The sequence below is a fragment of the Gossypium hirsutum genome, chromosome A09, assembly GCF_007990345.1.
Source record: "Gossypium hirsutum isolate 1008001.06 chromosome A09, Gossypium_hirsutum_v2.1, whole genome shotgun sequence".
Classification (NCBI taxonomy): domain Eukaryota; kingdom Viridiplantae; phylum Streptophyta; class Magnoliopsida; order Malvales; family Malvaceae; genus Gossypium; species Gossypium hirsutum.
Genome location: NC_053432.1, coordinates 5,169,440 through 5,186,467, shown reverse-complemented (window position 1 = coordinate 5,186,467; position 17,028 = coordinate 5,169,440). Strand labels below are relative to the sequence as shown.

The following is a 17,028-nucleotide window of genomic DNA, read 5'->3' as shown; positions in this document are numbered from 1 at the left end:
ACTGTTCACCCGTTGCTTCCTCCATATGTCGTAATCTTGGGTGAGGGTATCAGCATATAGAGCCAATTCCATCAAATGAATTTTCTTCCAAGACTTTGCAATATCTCGGACCCTCTTCATATACCCTTCACCCGCAAAAGCGAACTCGGACTGTGCTAATCCTCCAGTGGCGGGTATGAATTGTCGCGAAGAAAATTGCCTTTAGACTAATAGCGAGGCATATCCAACTCCTCCCCATAATCCGAGTAGTGGTACCCAATCTTGATTTCCAACCTTGTATAATAGAACCGAAGGGCGGATCCACGGTGCTTTCCAAGTTACGTCTTCAGCTCGAAGGTTCTAAAAAACTGAAACCCAATGTTCTTCGGTGACACCCTTTGGCCATTCTCTCTCAAGATAGGCTTCCAACGGGGCGAAAGTTTTTGAAAACATGTGGTACGGTGTGCACTCTACTTTCAAAAAATGGTTCAAAATCCAGACATTTAGTAACTGCGCGCATCCAATAAAGCGTCCTTTCCCCATTTTCCTACAACTGTTTAAGGATCTGAAAGTCTCGGCCAAGATAGTCGGGACAGGGTTGATTCCTTATTTTAATCTTTTGAAGAAATCCACCATCGCGACTTCTGTGTGTCCAAGGACTTTCGGGAAGATGATCAAATCGTAAATGGCCAAAGTAAATAGATTCACTCTTTTCAACATGTCGGGATGGTTCAGAACCAAATCTCGTAGGGAAGACCATGGGACGTAAATGGTTTCATTCTTCTTCTTTATCTGTTTTTCGGCCCATGCGTCAGTCATGTCTGTCAATCTTACTAACTTTTTCTTGAAGGTCATTGGTTTAGGCTCCTTCACATATACTTTATAGAACTGCGCATTTTCAACGCGAAGCAAAGCAACGTACTCCTCTATAGTTGGAGTCATATCTTCTTAGTTGAAGGTAAAACATTGGTAAGCCGGATCCCAAAATCTGACCATGGCTTGGATCAATCGTTCGTCTACGTTGACAGCAATCAAGTTGGCTATGTCCCTATATCTTTCAGTGAAGATACCCCTAGTGTCCAAGTCCCACTGATTCCAAACCCGTACCAAATCTTCAAGGTTATTCTGGCAAACATTCACGGTTACGTGCTCGGGTAGATTGGCAATACATCCCTCCACTAGACTATCCTCTTTTTCTTTCTGAGTTTTTAGAAACCAGTCCCGAACCACGGCATTCTTCTCAGTTGTTTGTATAATTGACTCTTCCATTAGAAACCCGTTTGTGGCAAATAATCTCTAGTCAACACCTTCCTAGTATGATGCCTATAATGCATGATGTAAAATAAGAACACATACAAATATCTTGGTTAGTACAACAAATATGAATTACAAAAAATCAAAATAGAAAGTATAAATGTCAAAGAAATAAAAGGTAAGAGGCGTTTCTCCCATATACTTATTTTGGTGACTATTAACGGACGGAGGTTTGGCATGGCTCTAATTAGGTGGCTCGTACGGTTCACTATATGCGGTTTCGATTCTATACAGGTACTCAAATTGTCCGTACTGTCATCTACTAAGGTTAGTATGAAGCCTCGGTCGTAGCCCATCACAGGCTCACGAGTTCAATTCGAGGGATCACATTTACTTATGCCTATGCGGAGGGATAAGTTAACTCACGAAAGCATAAGTCATATGTAACCCGAAAGTATTCACTAGCCTGTGCGGAGGGACGAGTTAACTCACGAAGGCATAGCGTTTACTTTCACTTAAACAGAGGGAGCCCGGGTATAGAGCTCATGTTATGCAAAGATGCACGTACACGGTGTGTGGGGAGAAACTCACAAACCTTTCATTTTAAAAAACTACTAAACTAAAACCATAAAGCTGAAAAACAAAAGATAAAACAAATTAGAAGATATTTACAACATAATGCAAGTGCATGATTTTTTCGCAAACAAAACTTGAGGATCATGACTAAATATTAATTTGAACAAGGAATTTCAAAAACTTGGACAACGCAAGTTTAATTCCAGACACGACTCTCAAAAAGGGATCCCCAGTGGAGTCGCCAGCTGTAGCGACGTGAAATTTAGCTTAGCTTGGTCGCTAATTGTGGCGATTTATTGAAAATTTGAAAACTGAAGTTTGATTTTACAAAAAAGGGAGTTGCCACCATCCTTTTTATAGGTGTGATCGGACACCTAATAAATTTATTTTTAAAACAAAAAGAAGGCCGAGTTTAAGTCTACGTCAAAATCCAGAGAAAAAGTAGGGTTTGGGAGTCGGTTACGCGCGAGGAAGTTATTAACACCCTCGCGACACCCAAAATTGGTATCTTATAAACACGTATTGTCTTGATTTTCAAAAATGCAAGTTCAATGTAACATTTAGTCGTAATTCAATTGAAAAGATGAGAAATTTTAGTTTTTTTTGGTTTTTGAGAAGGATATACCGTTTTAACACGAGCCGTCAAATTCCATCCAACATAGCGATGAAATTTGATGACTTATTGTTAAATCGGTACGTTGCCTTGATTATTGAAATTAATTAGAAAAAGATTTTCGTTTGAACGTAAAGCGAATTGATATGAAATAAAAATAAATAAACAACAAATCTAGAAGTACATTGAAACAAATATAAGTGTGACAATAATATTATAAATAATAAAGATATAATGTAATACTAGAATTGAATATGAGATGGAAACAATGAATGTATATACGTAATAATGATATTAAAAATATGTACGTAAAATAAGAATGAAAAGGGTTTACATAATAATACTAATATGGGTACATAATATATATACATAACATATTTAAAATGAACATATACAATATACATATATAACAGACCTGTACTAATGATAATAGTAAAAATAGTAACAATAAAAAGATATATGTACACCAAATAACATATAATAATATTAATATCATAAGTGACAATATGGAAAATAATAAGTAAATTAATGAGTATAATAACAAATGAAAATAATACTATATAAAAATATATATATACGTATAATAAAATATATGTACTAACATTGGTAACAATAATAAGGATTATATAAAAATACCTACATGAAATAGTATGTGAAATACATACAATTAATTAAAATACATACATATGCGTAGTACAATACATATATAATAAAAATAGAAACACACAATTAAAGATACATATATACATACATTCGATATATAAAACACATGCTAATATTAATAATGATGATAGGAGTAATGAAGATGTATACACGATATGGTATAAAAATATATACATGGAATAGTAAAGAAATAATATATATATAATATAAACATATACAATATATACATATATTAGAGATAATAATATGAAAAAAGAAAACTATTAGTACAATACATAAATACATACACGTAGACACATACATAAATATTAAGTGAAAATATATATTAGTACTAATAATATTATTAATAAATATAATAATAGTATATTAATAACAGCAATAATATAATAATGTGGTAAAATAATAATATAGAGTAATATTGAGATACAAAAAGTTGCTATAATAATGAAATTATAAAAATAAAGTAATAGAACATTACTACATATATACATATATACATAAACTATACACTAATAAATAATAATGATGATAATAATAATAATAAAATTATAACAATAATAAAATTAAAGTAGAATAACGGAAAAAGTAAAAAAAGGACGAAATTAAATTTGAAAAACTAGTTATTGGGGTCGATTTGAAATAAAAATAAAAAGAAGAGGACGAAATTATAAAACGCGCCTAACCTGGAGGGGCTAAAAGCACAATAAACCCCTTGGTCAAAACGCAGCGCAGCACGAGGGACCAAATTGAAAAGCGCTGAAAATTATGGGGCCAAATTGAAAATGAAAAAAACTTGATTGTAAAATCCTAGAAAAGCGGAAGGGCTAAAAGCACAATTAGCCCTTCCGCTTTAAAAAACACGCGGATCCTGTTCGGAGCGAGTTGGGTCGACCCGACCCGGGGCTAAAACGACGTCATTTTTGTTTTAACCGGGGGGACCAAAACGGTGCGTTTTGGTCCCCTATAAAAGATAAAAATTTTTGAAAAAATTCATTTGAGAGGGGAAAGGAAAAAAAAAAGAAGAGAGAAGGGAGGGGAAAGGGGTTCCCGGCCAGGGGGCTGGTCATCGGCCGATCGTCGGCCGCCATCTGTTTATTTATGTTTTTAAAATTGTTATGTTTATTTATATTTTTGTATTTATAAATGTACAAGGAATAAATTCGAAAGTAAAAATAGAGATAAAAATAAAAAATATTCACCTTAAGGTTTTGATGTTGGTATTTGGTTGCTGGATGGATCTTCTTTTTTGTATTTCTCCTTATATATTTCCGATCTGTTTGTGCTTGTATTGTTTTTGTTCTTTCTTTTGAATATTCGGAAAGAAAGAAAGAAAAAAATGCCCTCGTTACATTCGTTTTTTGTATTAAACCATATTCCCCCCCTTTTTATGTAACGCCCCAATTTTCGGGAATTCTGTGAATGTTGGCAAAATTTCATGCTTTAATTTTGTCATTTGTGAGTGAAATTATGAAATAGGACCTATGTGAAAATGTTTGAAAATGCTATAGGCTAAATTGAAGTGGCCAAATAAATAGGAGTGCAAAATAGGAGGATTTGCATGACAAACCTCCCATTTTACATGAAGTGGCCAGCCATCATGTTGTTGTAGACAAAATGTGCACTTGATATCCATAATTTATGGTACAAATTGATACAAATTGATAATGGGTTAGGTAAATGTTCCATGATAATGGATTAGGTAAATATTCCATGATAATGGGTTAGGTAAATGTTCCATGATGGGCATTTCATGTCTTTTGTATTAAAGAATTAAATGGATGAAATATGAAATTTTATTAAAAGAAAAAGGGGTGAAAAGAACAAAGTTTTGTCCATCTTTGTTCATCATAGCCTAAAGTTAGAGAAGAGAAAGGAGAGGAGAAAGCTCATGAATGTTCGATCACTTGGGGAAGAAAATTGAAGGTAAGTTCATGGTAGTTTGCTTCTATCTTGATGTTCATGAGTTCTTCTTGATTCTACCTTAACTCTTGAAGCATATTTTGGTTTTTGGTTGTGTTGTGAGCATTTAGTCATGAATTAAAATGAAGGAAATGGTTGTTGTTTCATGTTCTTTTGATGAAAAATGGAAGATAGGTGAAGTTGAGCCAAACAAATGAGCATGCATGTGCCTTAGATGCTAAGGGGAAAAATTGGCTAACATGTTGTGCTTTAAAATGATGAAATGGAGATTATACTTAAGTAAAATCATAGATATGTGATGATTGATTGGTGATATACATGTTTAAATAACAAGCATGCAAGTTAGGTGTGAAAGAGTGAATTTGGTAATAAATCTGCTTGGGACAGCAGCAGTAATGTGACTTTGGAAAATCACCATAAATTATGAGAGATGAATTAGAAGCTGAATAAATTATGTAATTAAAGCTTGTTGAGTCTAGTTTCAAATGAAATAAACGAGAACATATTTTGAATTCTGTACAATGAGAAATTTGATTCGTAATGAAGAGTGGTCAGATTAGTCAAACAGTGAAACATGGGAAACTTTAAGAAAAATCTGGTATTGATTGGATAAACCAAAAATTCTGAAAATTTTATGGATAGAAGATATATGAGTCTATTTTCAGGTAAAATTAACGGCACTTGATTTGGAGTTTCGTAGCTCCAGTTATAAATGATTTAGTGATTGTTGTTCAGGAAGACAGCTTGCAGCGAGATTATGATTATGTGGTAAACATTGACAAAAATTTGTTAATGAGTTGCTTATTGATTTCTTATAAGCTTACTATGATCTGTAGGTGTGGTTGGCCGAATATTGTAAGGTATTAATATGTAGTTTGTATTTGAATAGTTAGATTAACGTGTTAGTAATTCAATTGTAGGCGGTTCGTGTGTGGATCTCGTCAGCATATCGTCGCAAACAGGTGTGTAACTAACACCCTCTTTCTTAGTCTGGATCGGCAAAAGTCGAAAAGCCGAAATGCCGAAAACCGATATTTTGTAGATTTGCGAGTGTGCGAATTCTCGTGAGGTAAATCGATTAGTGTTTTTGGTAAACTGCAAAATTTGGATTGCAAAGTGCATGATTTCTGTGCCCTCGATATTTTTGGGCTTAATGGGCCAAAATTGGAATGATGGGCCAACGGGCCCAATTCGGTAAGAACCCTCGGTAGTGATTCTGTTAGTACATGAAAGGTAGGAATATGCATAAAAAACCCTAAAATAGATAAATTACTGAAATATCTTTAAAAGTGGAAAATTTACAGTTTTACCCCTAGGAGATAAATTACCGAAATACCCCTAGGGTTAAATTGACCTAAATGCATGTTTGACTGTTGTTATTTACTGCATGCCATGTTGTTATTATCTGATGCATGGGACTGGGATATTGACGGAGGAAGTACTGAAAGTGGCTTGTCCACGTACTGGAGACTTTGCCTCAATTTACTGTTAACTGAGCAGCAAGGCTGCAACTGTGGAGTGTTGGGCTGGGTGGGTTGAGCTATTCCCCACATGGAGTGTATGGCTGGTACGGGTGGAGTGTAGTGGTTGGTGGGTTGAGTAGTCTCCCCAAATGGGCTTGCATATGTTTACTAATGTTGCATGTATTTTGAAATGGGCCTATGGGCCATATTGTTATCTGAATAAGAGGCTAAGGCCCAGTTTATTATAATCTGAAAAGGGCTCTGGCCCAGTACCACTGTTACTTGAATGGGCTTAGGCCCAATAGGGTTGAGCTAACTTGGGCTTTGAATGGGTTTTCCTTACACACTGAGTTTCCCCAAACTCACCCCTTTTATTTTCATCCACGCAGGTAATCCCCAACCATAGTGGGCTTGGAGCTGTGAAAGAATTCGGAGTGGCCACCCCTTCTGAAAGTTTGGTTTTCTTCTGGTGAACTGGACATCCTATTATTTACGTTGAGGTTTGGGTTTTTAAATGTAATAAGGCCGCTTAATTATTTTGATGGTTTTAATATGTATTACTAAGATAGGTATTACTTATTTTAACTGTTGAAATTGGATAGCTTTAGGGCGCGTTTTCAAAAATAACAATTGACTTCAAAATAACACGACAACAAGCAAAGCTTCTGCGATGAAAGTATTTTCCAAAATTAATCACTTTTCCTAAAAATGACATAATCAAATCAGTTTCCTAGAAATATCCATGACGTTAAGGTGTGGCAATGGCGGTATGCATGTCTAGGATTGGATCCGAAGGGAGCTTGGTACTTAAGCAGTCCGATGGACTCACCACCTCTTTTCCGATTTCCTACCTGGTGCACAGCTTCCATTCACTTTAACCTATAATGAAATTATCTTTTAAAACACTACGTAGGTTTTTCTGGATCAACAATATAAAATGTTTTGAACGCTTCGATGTGGCATGTCGGATCCAGCCATAACGTCTAGGCCGGGTTTGGGGTGTTACATTTTACAATTCTGATTCGGGTTTTATAACCCTCTTTCAATTATTTTTTATTGTTTCTGTCTCTTCTTGCAGGTATTAGGGCGGTGGAGCAGAGAGTGGATGAACGGTGGGTGCCCGAATGTCAGAGGATTCGACGCCACAAGCTAGGGTTAGGGTTTATGTATTTTTTGTTTCTGATTTATGGTATTGGGCTTAGTGTTTAGTTGGGCTAAGGGTTTTGTATTGGGTTCGGGTAATTGGTTGTAAGTGGGTTAGGTTTAGTCATTGGGTTGTTGTGGGTTTGATGGGTTAAGGTTTGGGTAGTGGTTGGTTTAGGTTTTAGTGGGCCAACCGGGTTTGGGTTAGATGTTTGGGTCTTGGGGTTTGATGTATTGGGCTGAGTAATTTAGGGATGGCCCAAAATTGGCCTTTAACACCTGGGTATTCCAATAAACTGAGACGAGTCGTACTAGGACGAGTCAACATCAAAAACATGGGCTCGCGGTTTTGTCCGCCATGGAACTGCAGAAAAATTAACACAATTGACATTGGGGCCAGAAAAATTTTGCTCATCACTAAGATGAGGACGGACAAATCCACTAGGCCCAAAACTCAACAAATACTCTCCTATAATATCTCACTAGTTTTGCCCAATAATCCATGGTAGATGAAGCAACTTTGCAATTTAGTCAAAAAAATCTCAATTTCTCCTCTCTTAACTTAATCCAAGCTCATTCAAAACCTATTGACTACCAAAAGCCCAGCAATTGCTTCTCAAACTCTTGAATTAGAATTTTCCATTTGAAATTAGCTATAAAAAAATTAATTCTCGATAAACTTTTGCAGTATTTTATCAGAGTTTCGTGAAATTTAATATATTAACTATTGTTTTTCACATAGAAAGAAAGCACAAGAGTGGATCAAATTGAAGAATTTCTTTGTTATCAAATATGATATATGGCGTAAACCGTGTTTAATTAGACGAGTCTAACAAACAGTTAATCTAATTTCAAAGATTAATCCACTTTGCTTGGATAAATCTATAGTTAAATTAGTTTTTGCAGTGGATAAATCTATAGATAAACTTTTGCAGTTAATATAATATAATATAATATAATATATTGATAAGTTAAATTAGTTGTCACCCAACTATAGATTTCTTTTTTTTTTCACTCAACTTTAAAAAGTTACAAAATAGTCACTCAACTAATTAATTTTATTTTTATATGGTCACCTAACTATTTTAAATTTTTTAGTGTTTCCATTTTTATGTTAATTAATTGGTGACCAAATAAAATAAAATAAAATAATTAGATAATTATTTTATAATTTTTTATAATTAAATAATAATTAATAATTAATAACAATTAAATAACTATTTTATAACTTTTCATAATCAAGTAACTAAATACGATACTTTATCATAATATATTCACTTGTTGCCGATCAAATCGTGTTGGCCGAGTAGTTCATAAAAACGGCTGAAACATTAAAAATGATGAACTATAAAGTAGGAGCACCTTTGTCTGTACTATTAATTATATATTCACATTTTTTTAAAAAAAATGCATTGTAAGATGTGGAGAATATTATTAAATATTTAATATTCTTGTCTTTGGAGTTTCATTTCTTTATTAAAGACAGATAAATGTAAAGGATATTTGTAATTTGAATGGATTGATAGTTAAATATCAATTCAATAATTATTTATTTTATTTTATTTTTTAGTCGAAATTAAATAATTTTATAAATATTAATATCTTATTTACATCTATCGAGAAAATTGAGAAGCATAAAAAAAACTGATTATTAGTAAATAAGATTCTTTTACATATGCAATATAATATAATATATATGGGGAAAGTAGATTAGTTGTCACCCACTTATAGAATTTTTTTCATTTACTTAATGTAAAAAGTTATAAAATAATTACTCAATTATTTAATTTTATTTTTGTTTAATCACCTTATTATCTTAAATTTTTAGATGTTTTTATTTTTACGTTAGTTAATTGATGATAAATAAAATAAAATAAAATAATTAAATGGGTATTTTATATTAATAAAATAAAATTTATAATTTATAATTTTTTATAATTAAGTCACTGACAAATACAATAGTTTAATCACCTCTACTGTACTTTATTCATAATATATTCACATGTTCCCGATCAAATGGTATTGGCCAACTACAGTCCATAAAAACAGCTCAAACATTAAAACTGATGAGCTATAAATTATGAGAACCTTTGTTTTTACTATAAATTAGTATCAGATTAATGTTTAATGGTCACATTTAAATGCATTGTAACATGTGCAGTATATTATTTTTTTAGGAAATGTGCAGTATATTATTAAATATTTAATATTCGGAGTTTCATTTGTTTATTCATTTATAAAGTGTAATTAGTATAATATCTATAATTTTATAGAAGTGTTGGAAATTATTAAATTTTAAAAATAATTTTTAATACACTTGCCAAGAAATGATTGGAGGGATACAAAATGAGACGCACATTGACGGAAGAAATTTTTGTTTCGCTACACATTTCTCCGTCCTTTCGTTTAGGATTAGTTGGTTGTATATTTTATTGGGGTATGAAAGGGATATAATTTAGCTGTATAGAATGTCACATTGACCTTGACGTGGTGTACGTTATCTGTTCAAATTTGATTATCTTTAAATTTAGTGTGAGTATTTTTATTTTGTTTTGTTTCCGCCATAATCGAATAAGAATTGATAAAAAGTTTGTGAGATTGACGTGACAGAACAGGAATGAATATATTTATGGGAGAGAATTCTAGATAAATATGAAACACGTAGTATATATAAAAATATGAATTTAAAAAAAATTAAAAAAATAAAGATACTTTTTTTTCTATCATATTACTAAATTTAGATGTAAAAAATTATATTTTATTTTCACGTGTAGTGATGGTAATTTTAAAAAGAAAAGAAAAACAGTAGTGGTGCTACTTTATCAAGAATAATTTACATCTAGTGGTGCTAATTTTAAAAAGAAAAAAACAGAAGTGGTGCTACTTTAAGAAATATAATTTACAATCTCGTGGTGCTACTAAACCCTGCTTTTGTTTCTTTAAAACCTAACTTCTACACTAACCCTATCTAAATCTTCATTCATTTCCCTCCAACAAAATAACAACGCAAATGTGTTTTCACTTACCGCTTTACTTCCTCTTCTTGTTATGCCCAATTTTACAGGCAGCAGAATTTCAAGCACCTACATGTGGTAAAGAAAAATGTGGAAATATTACAATTCCATCCCCTTTTGGATTAATCCATGGCAGATGCTATAGTCATCGTTCGTTTAGCGTAACTTGCAAGCGAACCCCCAATGGGGACAAGCCTTTCATACACGTAAATGGCATCGATCTGGAAGTACTTGATTCCATATATTCAGAAGCCATTCTCATCAATAATCCAGTTACTCACATTAATTGTGATCGTATAAACGATGCTAGTGTGAGTCTGGATCTCTCAGGCACTCCATTTTTCTTCTCAAGTGACATGAATTATTTCGGGTCAGTAGGTTTTGGAAATTTGGCTACTATTTTAAGTAACAAAGGTGATTCACTTGGCGGCTGCATTCAACTAAGGTCTGACGATGATGCTTTTAAATCTGGCTGCTGCATTACTCTTTCTACTGCAAATATCACTTCCTATACTGTAAACATGAAAGCCATGTATCCTGACAGCGAAAGATGCGCATCTGCTTTCATCTTTAGCCAGTACTCTTCCAGTACTGCTTACTCATTACCCACTGGCATCAGTATTCGAACCACGCATGTTCCCGCCGTGCTCAGCTGGAATTCCACCTATTGCGGTGTCGGAGGTCAGTCACGCGCCGTCACTTCAATTGCTTGGCTTTCATTTTTCCTTTTAATTCAGTTAATGTATAGATTTTGCTAGTTGTTTAAAATCAAGAATATTTTACTAATAAATGCCGAAAATTTTTAAAAATTAGATGAATAGGTTGTTTTTTAAAATTTTTTTGAGAATAGATTGATTTTATGAGCCTTTTCAATATATTAACAAAAAATATTTCTAACTAGAAGCGTTTTTTGCCATATTAGTATTAATAGTGGCAAAGTTAATATTTTTATTTATTTATTTTCTAAAGTCACTTATTAATGTGAATATAAAATTTACAAAACAGTTCTTTATATAAACCTAAAGTCTTATATTCCTTATTTTCTTAAATGATGTAGGATATGAGTTTATATAGACTCATAATTTATTTTTGCATTTTGTTTTTAGATAATGTGAAATTATTTACTCTTATGCCAACATCTTTTTTAATGTTTGGTGCTGTGAATGAAGGGAGAGAGAAAATATGTGTGTATGAGATATTATTAAATAATGTTTCAATTAAATTTAATTTTTTAATATTATTAAAATGACATGTATAAACTCTTAATTCGTTGAAAGGATTTTTTCTAACAAACATAATAGTATAGGACATAATAGTTATGAAATTATAGTTTAAATTGTTTTTTGATAATAATAATAATAAAAAGTAAATATACAACCAAAATATATATAATTTGAAGGTTGCTTATTTCAACTTTTATTTTATACAAAAATGGTATAAAAATATAATTTAAAAGATAATAATAATAATAAAAGACACCAAACAAACATGGCTATCAGTGATAAATTATGGGATCATATGATACTTTTTCATTAGCATTTACACAAATACTAAAACTCCAAAGTTGGTTATGAATTAAGTGGAATGAACTCAACAAAAATAATTAAAAATAAATAAAATTTTCAATATAAAAACAAAAATACAACACTCTACATATATTTCTATACAGAAAACAGATTTGTGTAACATTTAATATTATGTTGCTATTTTTAAAAAAAGATAAAAAAATTTGTAAGTGTAAATAATATTTTTAAATAAAAATTAATACATGATTATAAAACAGAAGTAATACAAAAATGGTACGAATGTATAAAATTTTCATGATAAAAAAATGAAAGAAAATAAAATAAATTATAAAATATAGTATAGCTTATAATCTTATGTTGTTAGTTAAAAGAGTAACCAATCTCACATTGTCTAGGAACAAGCTGCAAAAAAATTATGAGCTTATATATACTCATATCACACATTCACATCACTTAAGAAAACAAGGAAAATAACACTTTTGGTTTATATAAAAACGTATTTTTTAAGTTTTATTTCCACATTAATAGGTGGCATTGGGAAATAAAAAAAATATTGGTGCTACCACTTTTGATGTTGATGTGGTAAAAATGCTTTTAGTTAGAAGCATTTTTCTGTCATTATGTTAAAAACGCTTTTAGTTGGAAACATTTTTCTATAAATCACTTAAAAATGCTTTCAATTAAAAACGTTTTCCAAAAATAAGCTTATTCACTTAATTTTTTTTAAAAAAATTTCTGCATTTATTAGTAAATTAGTCTAAAAGTGGTCTTTAAAATCATTCATTTTGTATATTGATATTTTCCTTTTTCAAATATTTATACCTAAAAGTTTTTGGGAAAGAAAACTTATACGTAAAACTTTAGTATTTCAAAAACTTAAATTAAAAAACTTACTTAGAGTAACACTTTTCATATGATTTTTTTAGTAAATATTTATTTATTTTGATAATTAGAGGTAAAGAATAGGGTTGCTTGATATGGAACCTAAACTCCTATATCTACAATATAATACTTTTGTTAGTATATGTACCTTGTTTTTAGATAATTATATATGTTTCTGAATGACACATTGCTTTTATTTCCTACAAACATTGGATATACATGCATTTATCAGATTTTGCAATTTACTTCCTTTTCGCTAATCCCGTAGGATGCAATAGACCAGGACCAGGACCTATCAAATTCAACACCTACAAGGTAGAGAAATGTGGGAATGTTACTAATTTTCACTACCCTTTTAGCATGGAGGACCATGATGATTCCAATAATTGGTTTAAAGTAAATTGCACCAAAACTGCCAATGGGGAAAAAGTGCCTTCCTTAAACATAAATGGCACGAATCTTCAAATATTGAACTTTGATTTTTTGAGTGGCTCTCTCACTGTCAACCATCCAATAATTTACTCCAATTGTCGAAAAAACCATCACAATGAGATGAGTCTCAACCTAACAGGCACTCGCTTTTACTACTCAGATTCTAGAAACAGCTTATGGTGTTCAGGTTGTGGTAATTTGGTTACTATTTTTGGCAACGAAACAAATAATCTTATAGGCGGATTTTTGCAACCAAGTTGTAGGATTAATAAGAAGACTATTTTTTGTCCTCTTATTATTCCTACGGGTCTCAGTTCATTCTTTGCAAACATGAGTAATATGGTTGATTCTAGTGATTATAGGAGGAAAAGATCATGCGAATTTGTTTCCTTGATTTCTTATGACTATGGTTATATCGATGATTTTGATATAAGGAAAAGGACGCATGTCCCAATGCAACTGCAATGGAGCACACCAATATCTGGAGAGTGCTATTTAAACTATAGTTCGGAGACTTCTTGTACATCCGATGGTGAACATTGTTGGTCGATGTTGAGTTCTATTCATCTATGTGCGTGCTACAAGGATACTGGTGATATCAGTTATTCGAGGTCATGCAAAGGTATGAGTTAACGTTTTTTTAGGGAACTTTTTTCCTTATATCTATATTATCTTTACTTAATACCTCAACAGAAAATTTATTAAAATATCTTTGTATGTACAAATTAATAAGTTATATTATTTTAAGGGTATTCTCATCTTTTTACATTTTTATATAAAATCCATAATAAACCTAACTTGGTGAGATTTGAACCTTTCATACATTAAATTTTAAAATTTAACTTTATCATTTCAATCAAGAATTCATTTTATTCTTCTATAAGCTTTTAATAAATATGTTTATTACATAATTTTTTTCACTCACATCATGGATGTGCCTTAAATTTGTGTTCTTTTTTAAATGGCTAATTGAATTGGTGTTATCTATCAATTGAGCCTCGACTCGATTGAGAAATTATGAAAAGCTATTACTTTTATAAAAATAAATAAATATTATTATGAGAGTATTTTTTTATTTTATATTTTTGTAAAATCTAAAAAAATGAGTAAGTATAATGAAATTTTAACAAATTCATCATGATAGCTAATGTCTCAACTCAATGAACTTTTTTTTCATGTTTTAAATATTTGTTTTTTCAAATAATGGTTTTGAATACATATTGCTAGAATACTTCTACGCATAATTTTAAGGAACAAAGAGAAAAGGATAATTTAATTGAATATTTTTATTGATTATAGCCTCTCTTTTTTTCAATTTATAAATGACAGATGGGAAATGTGATAATTATAAGTATTGCACCATACTTTGCTTGAATACCCCTAACAACTATTGTTCGCCAAAGTCTTGTCCTCCTCATTATGAATACAATAGTACGGGATTTCGTTGCGAGCGCAAAATACAAACTCAAAACAATCGTATTTTGAAAAGCATTATTGTAGGTACGTGATGAATTTACATTTCTTGTTTTTTAAAGTGGAATCATTATGATTATTTAATTATGTCAATTCAAATAGTAGTTTATTTACTTTTGAATGCGTGGTGTATTAACAGTTATTTATCATTAAATTTGTAAAAGTTTAATATCAAAACAATGGATGATGTAATAAGGTTGTCTCATCGTTCATTTAAAATGAATGGCTATCAAATATGAATGAAACTTATTGAAACATTTTCATGGTTTTTTAGCATGTATTTTAATTTTCAAATTCACCTTTAACTATGTTTATTATATCTATATAGGTTGCAGCACTAGTGTTGGGACACTATTTTTACTACTCGCAACATGGAGTATGTACAAAGCCCTCAAAAGAAAACAGAAAATCTTGCTGAAGCAGAAATACTTCAAAAGGAATGGAGGTTTGTTACTGCAACAACATTTATCTAGCAATGAAGGTAATGTTGAAAAAATTAAGTTGTTTACTTCAAAAGAGATGAAAAAGGCGACTGATTCTTATAATGAAAACCGAATCCTTGGTCAAGGAGGTCAAGGGACTGTTTATAAAGGAATGCTAATAGATGGAAGCATTGTGGCTATTAAGAAATCCAAAATGGTGGAAGGAAAGAAATTTGATGAAAGGAAGGTTGAACAGTTCATTAACGAGGTGATAATTTTATCTCAAATTAATCACAGGAACGTGGTTAAGCTTTTAGGGTGTTGCTTAGAGGCTGAAGTTCCTCTATTGGTGTATGAGTTCATCCCAAATGGTACATTATACGATCTCATTCATAATCAAAATGAAGAATTACCATTGACATGGGAGATGCGTTTACGAATTGCGATTGAAATTGCTAACGCCTTGTTCTATTTGCATTCAGCTGCTTCTGCTCCTATTTATCATCGAGACATCAAATCTAGTAACATACTTTTGGATGATAAATATAGGGCAAAAGTATCAGATTTTGGAACTTCAAGATCAGTTGCACTTGAACAAACACATCTAACCACTCGGGTGCAAGGAACTTTCGGATACATGGATCCCGAATATTTTCGATCAAGTCAATTTACAGAGAAGAGTGATGTTTATAGCTTTGGAGTTGTTCTTATTGAGCTTTTAACAGGGCAGAAACCCATCTCCGCAGAACAATCAGAGCCAGTGAGAAGCTTGGTATCTTATTTTTTGCATTCAATGCAGGAGAATTCCTTATTTAACATTCTCGATCCAATGTTAGAAAAGGATGGTCCAGAACAGGAGATTATAGTTGTGGCTCTACTAGCAAAAAGATGCTTGAATCTTAATGGAAAGAAAAGACCCACCATGAAACAAGTAGCAATGGAGCTGGAGTCGATTAACGCTTCAGGTGGAAATGTTATTGAAGACCATGGTGATGAAGAATCTGAAATAGATGACATGATCCATTCATGGGAGACCAATCCAAGTTGTTCAATGTCTAGGACAATTACAACCAACAGTGTAACTTTTCCATTAAATTCATCTTTCTAGTTTCCAACACTCCTTAAACAATTTCTCTTGATTGATAGCCTTTAACTTCTCTATTTGTCACACTGGTGGAGTCTTGTGGTTGCCCAAGAATTCATACTTGTTTCATTCAATGTTATTTATGTAATTATTTTTAATTTTAAGGGTACTTTTATTTTAATTTGTGAGTATTAAGTATGGTGGCAAAATATATATTGTATTTTTAGAGGAAAAATTCAAATCTAAACCCTAAGAATAATATTATAAAAAAACAATTACGTACTCCAAAAAATTTTAATTTAAACCGGTTAAATTCAAAATTTACTGTATTTAATTTATATATGAGTTTGTTTTAAATTTATTTTAATTAGTCGTAAGTAAAAAAATACAATAATCAATAAGTATTTGGTGTAATGGTCCATTGTAATTTTTAGAAAAGATGTAGATTTGAATTTTAGAGACGATATTGTGGGATAGATACAAACTTTAAATATGAACGGTAAAATAAAGATAAATTTATGAATAATTGATTAAAGTGAAGATGTAAAAAGGAAGGGAATATTTAGGGGAAAAAAAGCTTTTTA

The 17,028-nt window shown here is 31.4% G+C and overlaps 1 protein-coding gene across 1 annotated transcript; it reads left to right on the top strand.

Moving 5' to 3' along the window:
- Positions 1–10,562: 10,562 nt before the first annotated feature.
- LOC107888619 (wall-associated receptor kinase-like 8) lies at positions 10,563–16,627 on the top strand. The gene is made up of 4 exons (XM_041077443.1): positions 10,563–11,306; positions 13,302–14,087; positions 14,795–14,965; positions 15,267–16,627. Exons 1-4 carry the CDS (start codon positions 10,622–10,624, stop codon positions 16,466–16,468), a joined length of 2,844 nt encoding a protein of 947 aa, XP_040933377.1. The 5' UTR covers positions 10,563–10,621; the 3' UTR covers positions 16,469–16,627.
- Positions 16,628–17,028: the final 401 nt, after the last annotated feature.

Coding starts and splice junctions, on each gene's coding strand:
- LOC107888619 (XM_041077443.1), top strand. CDS start 10,622: ATGTGTTTTCACTTACCGCTTTACTTCCTCTTCTTGTTATGCCCAATT. Junction 14,088..14,794: donor TTATTCGAGGTCATGCAAAG/GTATGAGTTAAC, acceptor TATAAATGACAG/ATGGGAAATGTGATAATTAT. Junction 14,966..15,266: donor TTTGAAAAGCATTATTGTAG/GTACGTGATGAA, acceptor ATATCTATATAG/GTTGCAGCACTAGTGTTGGG.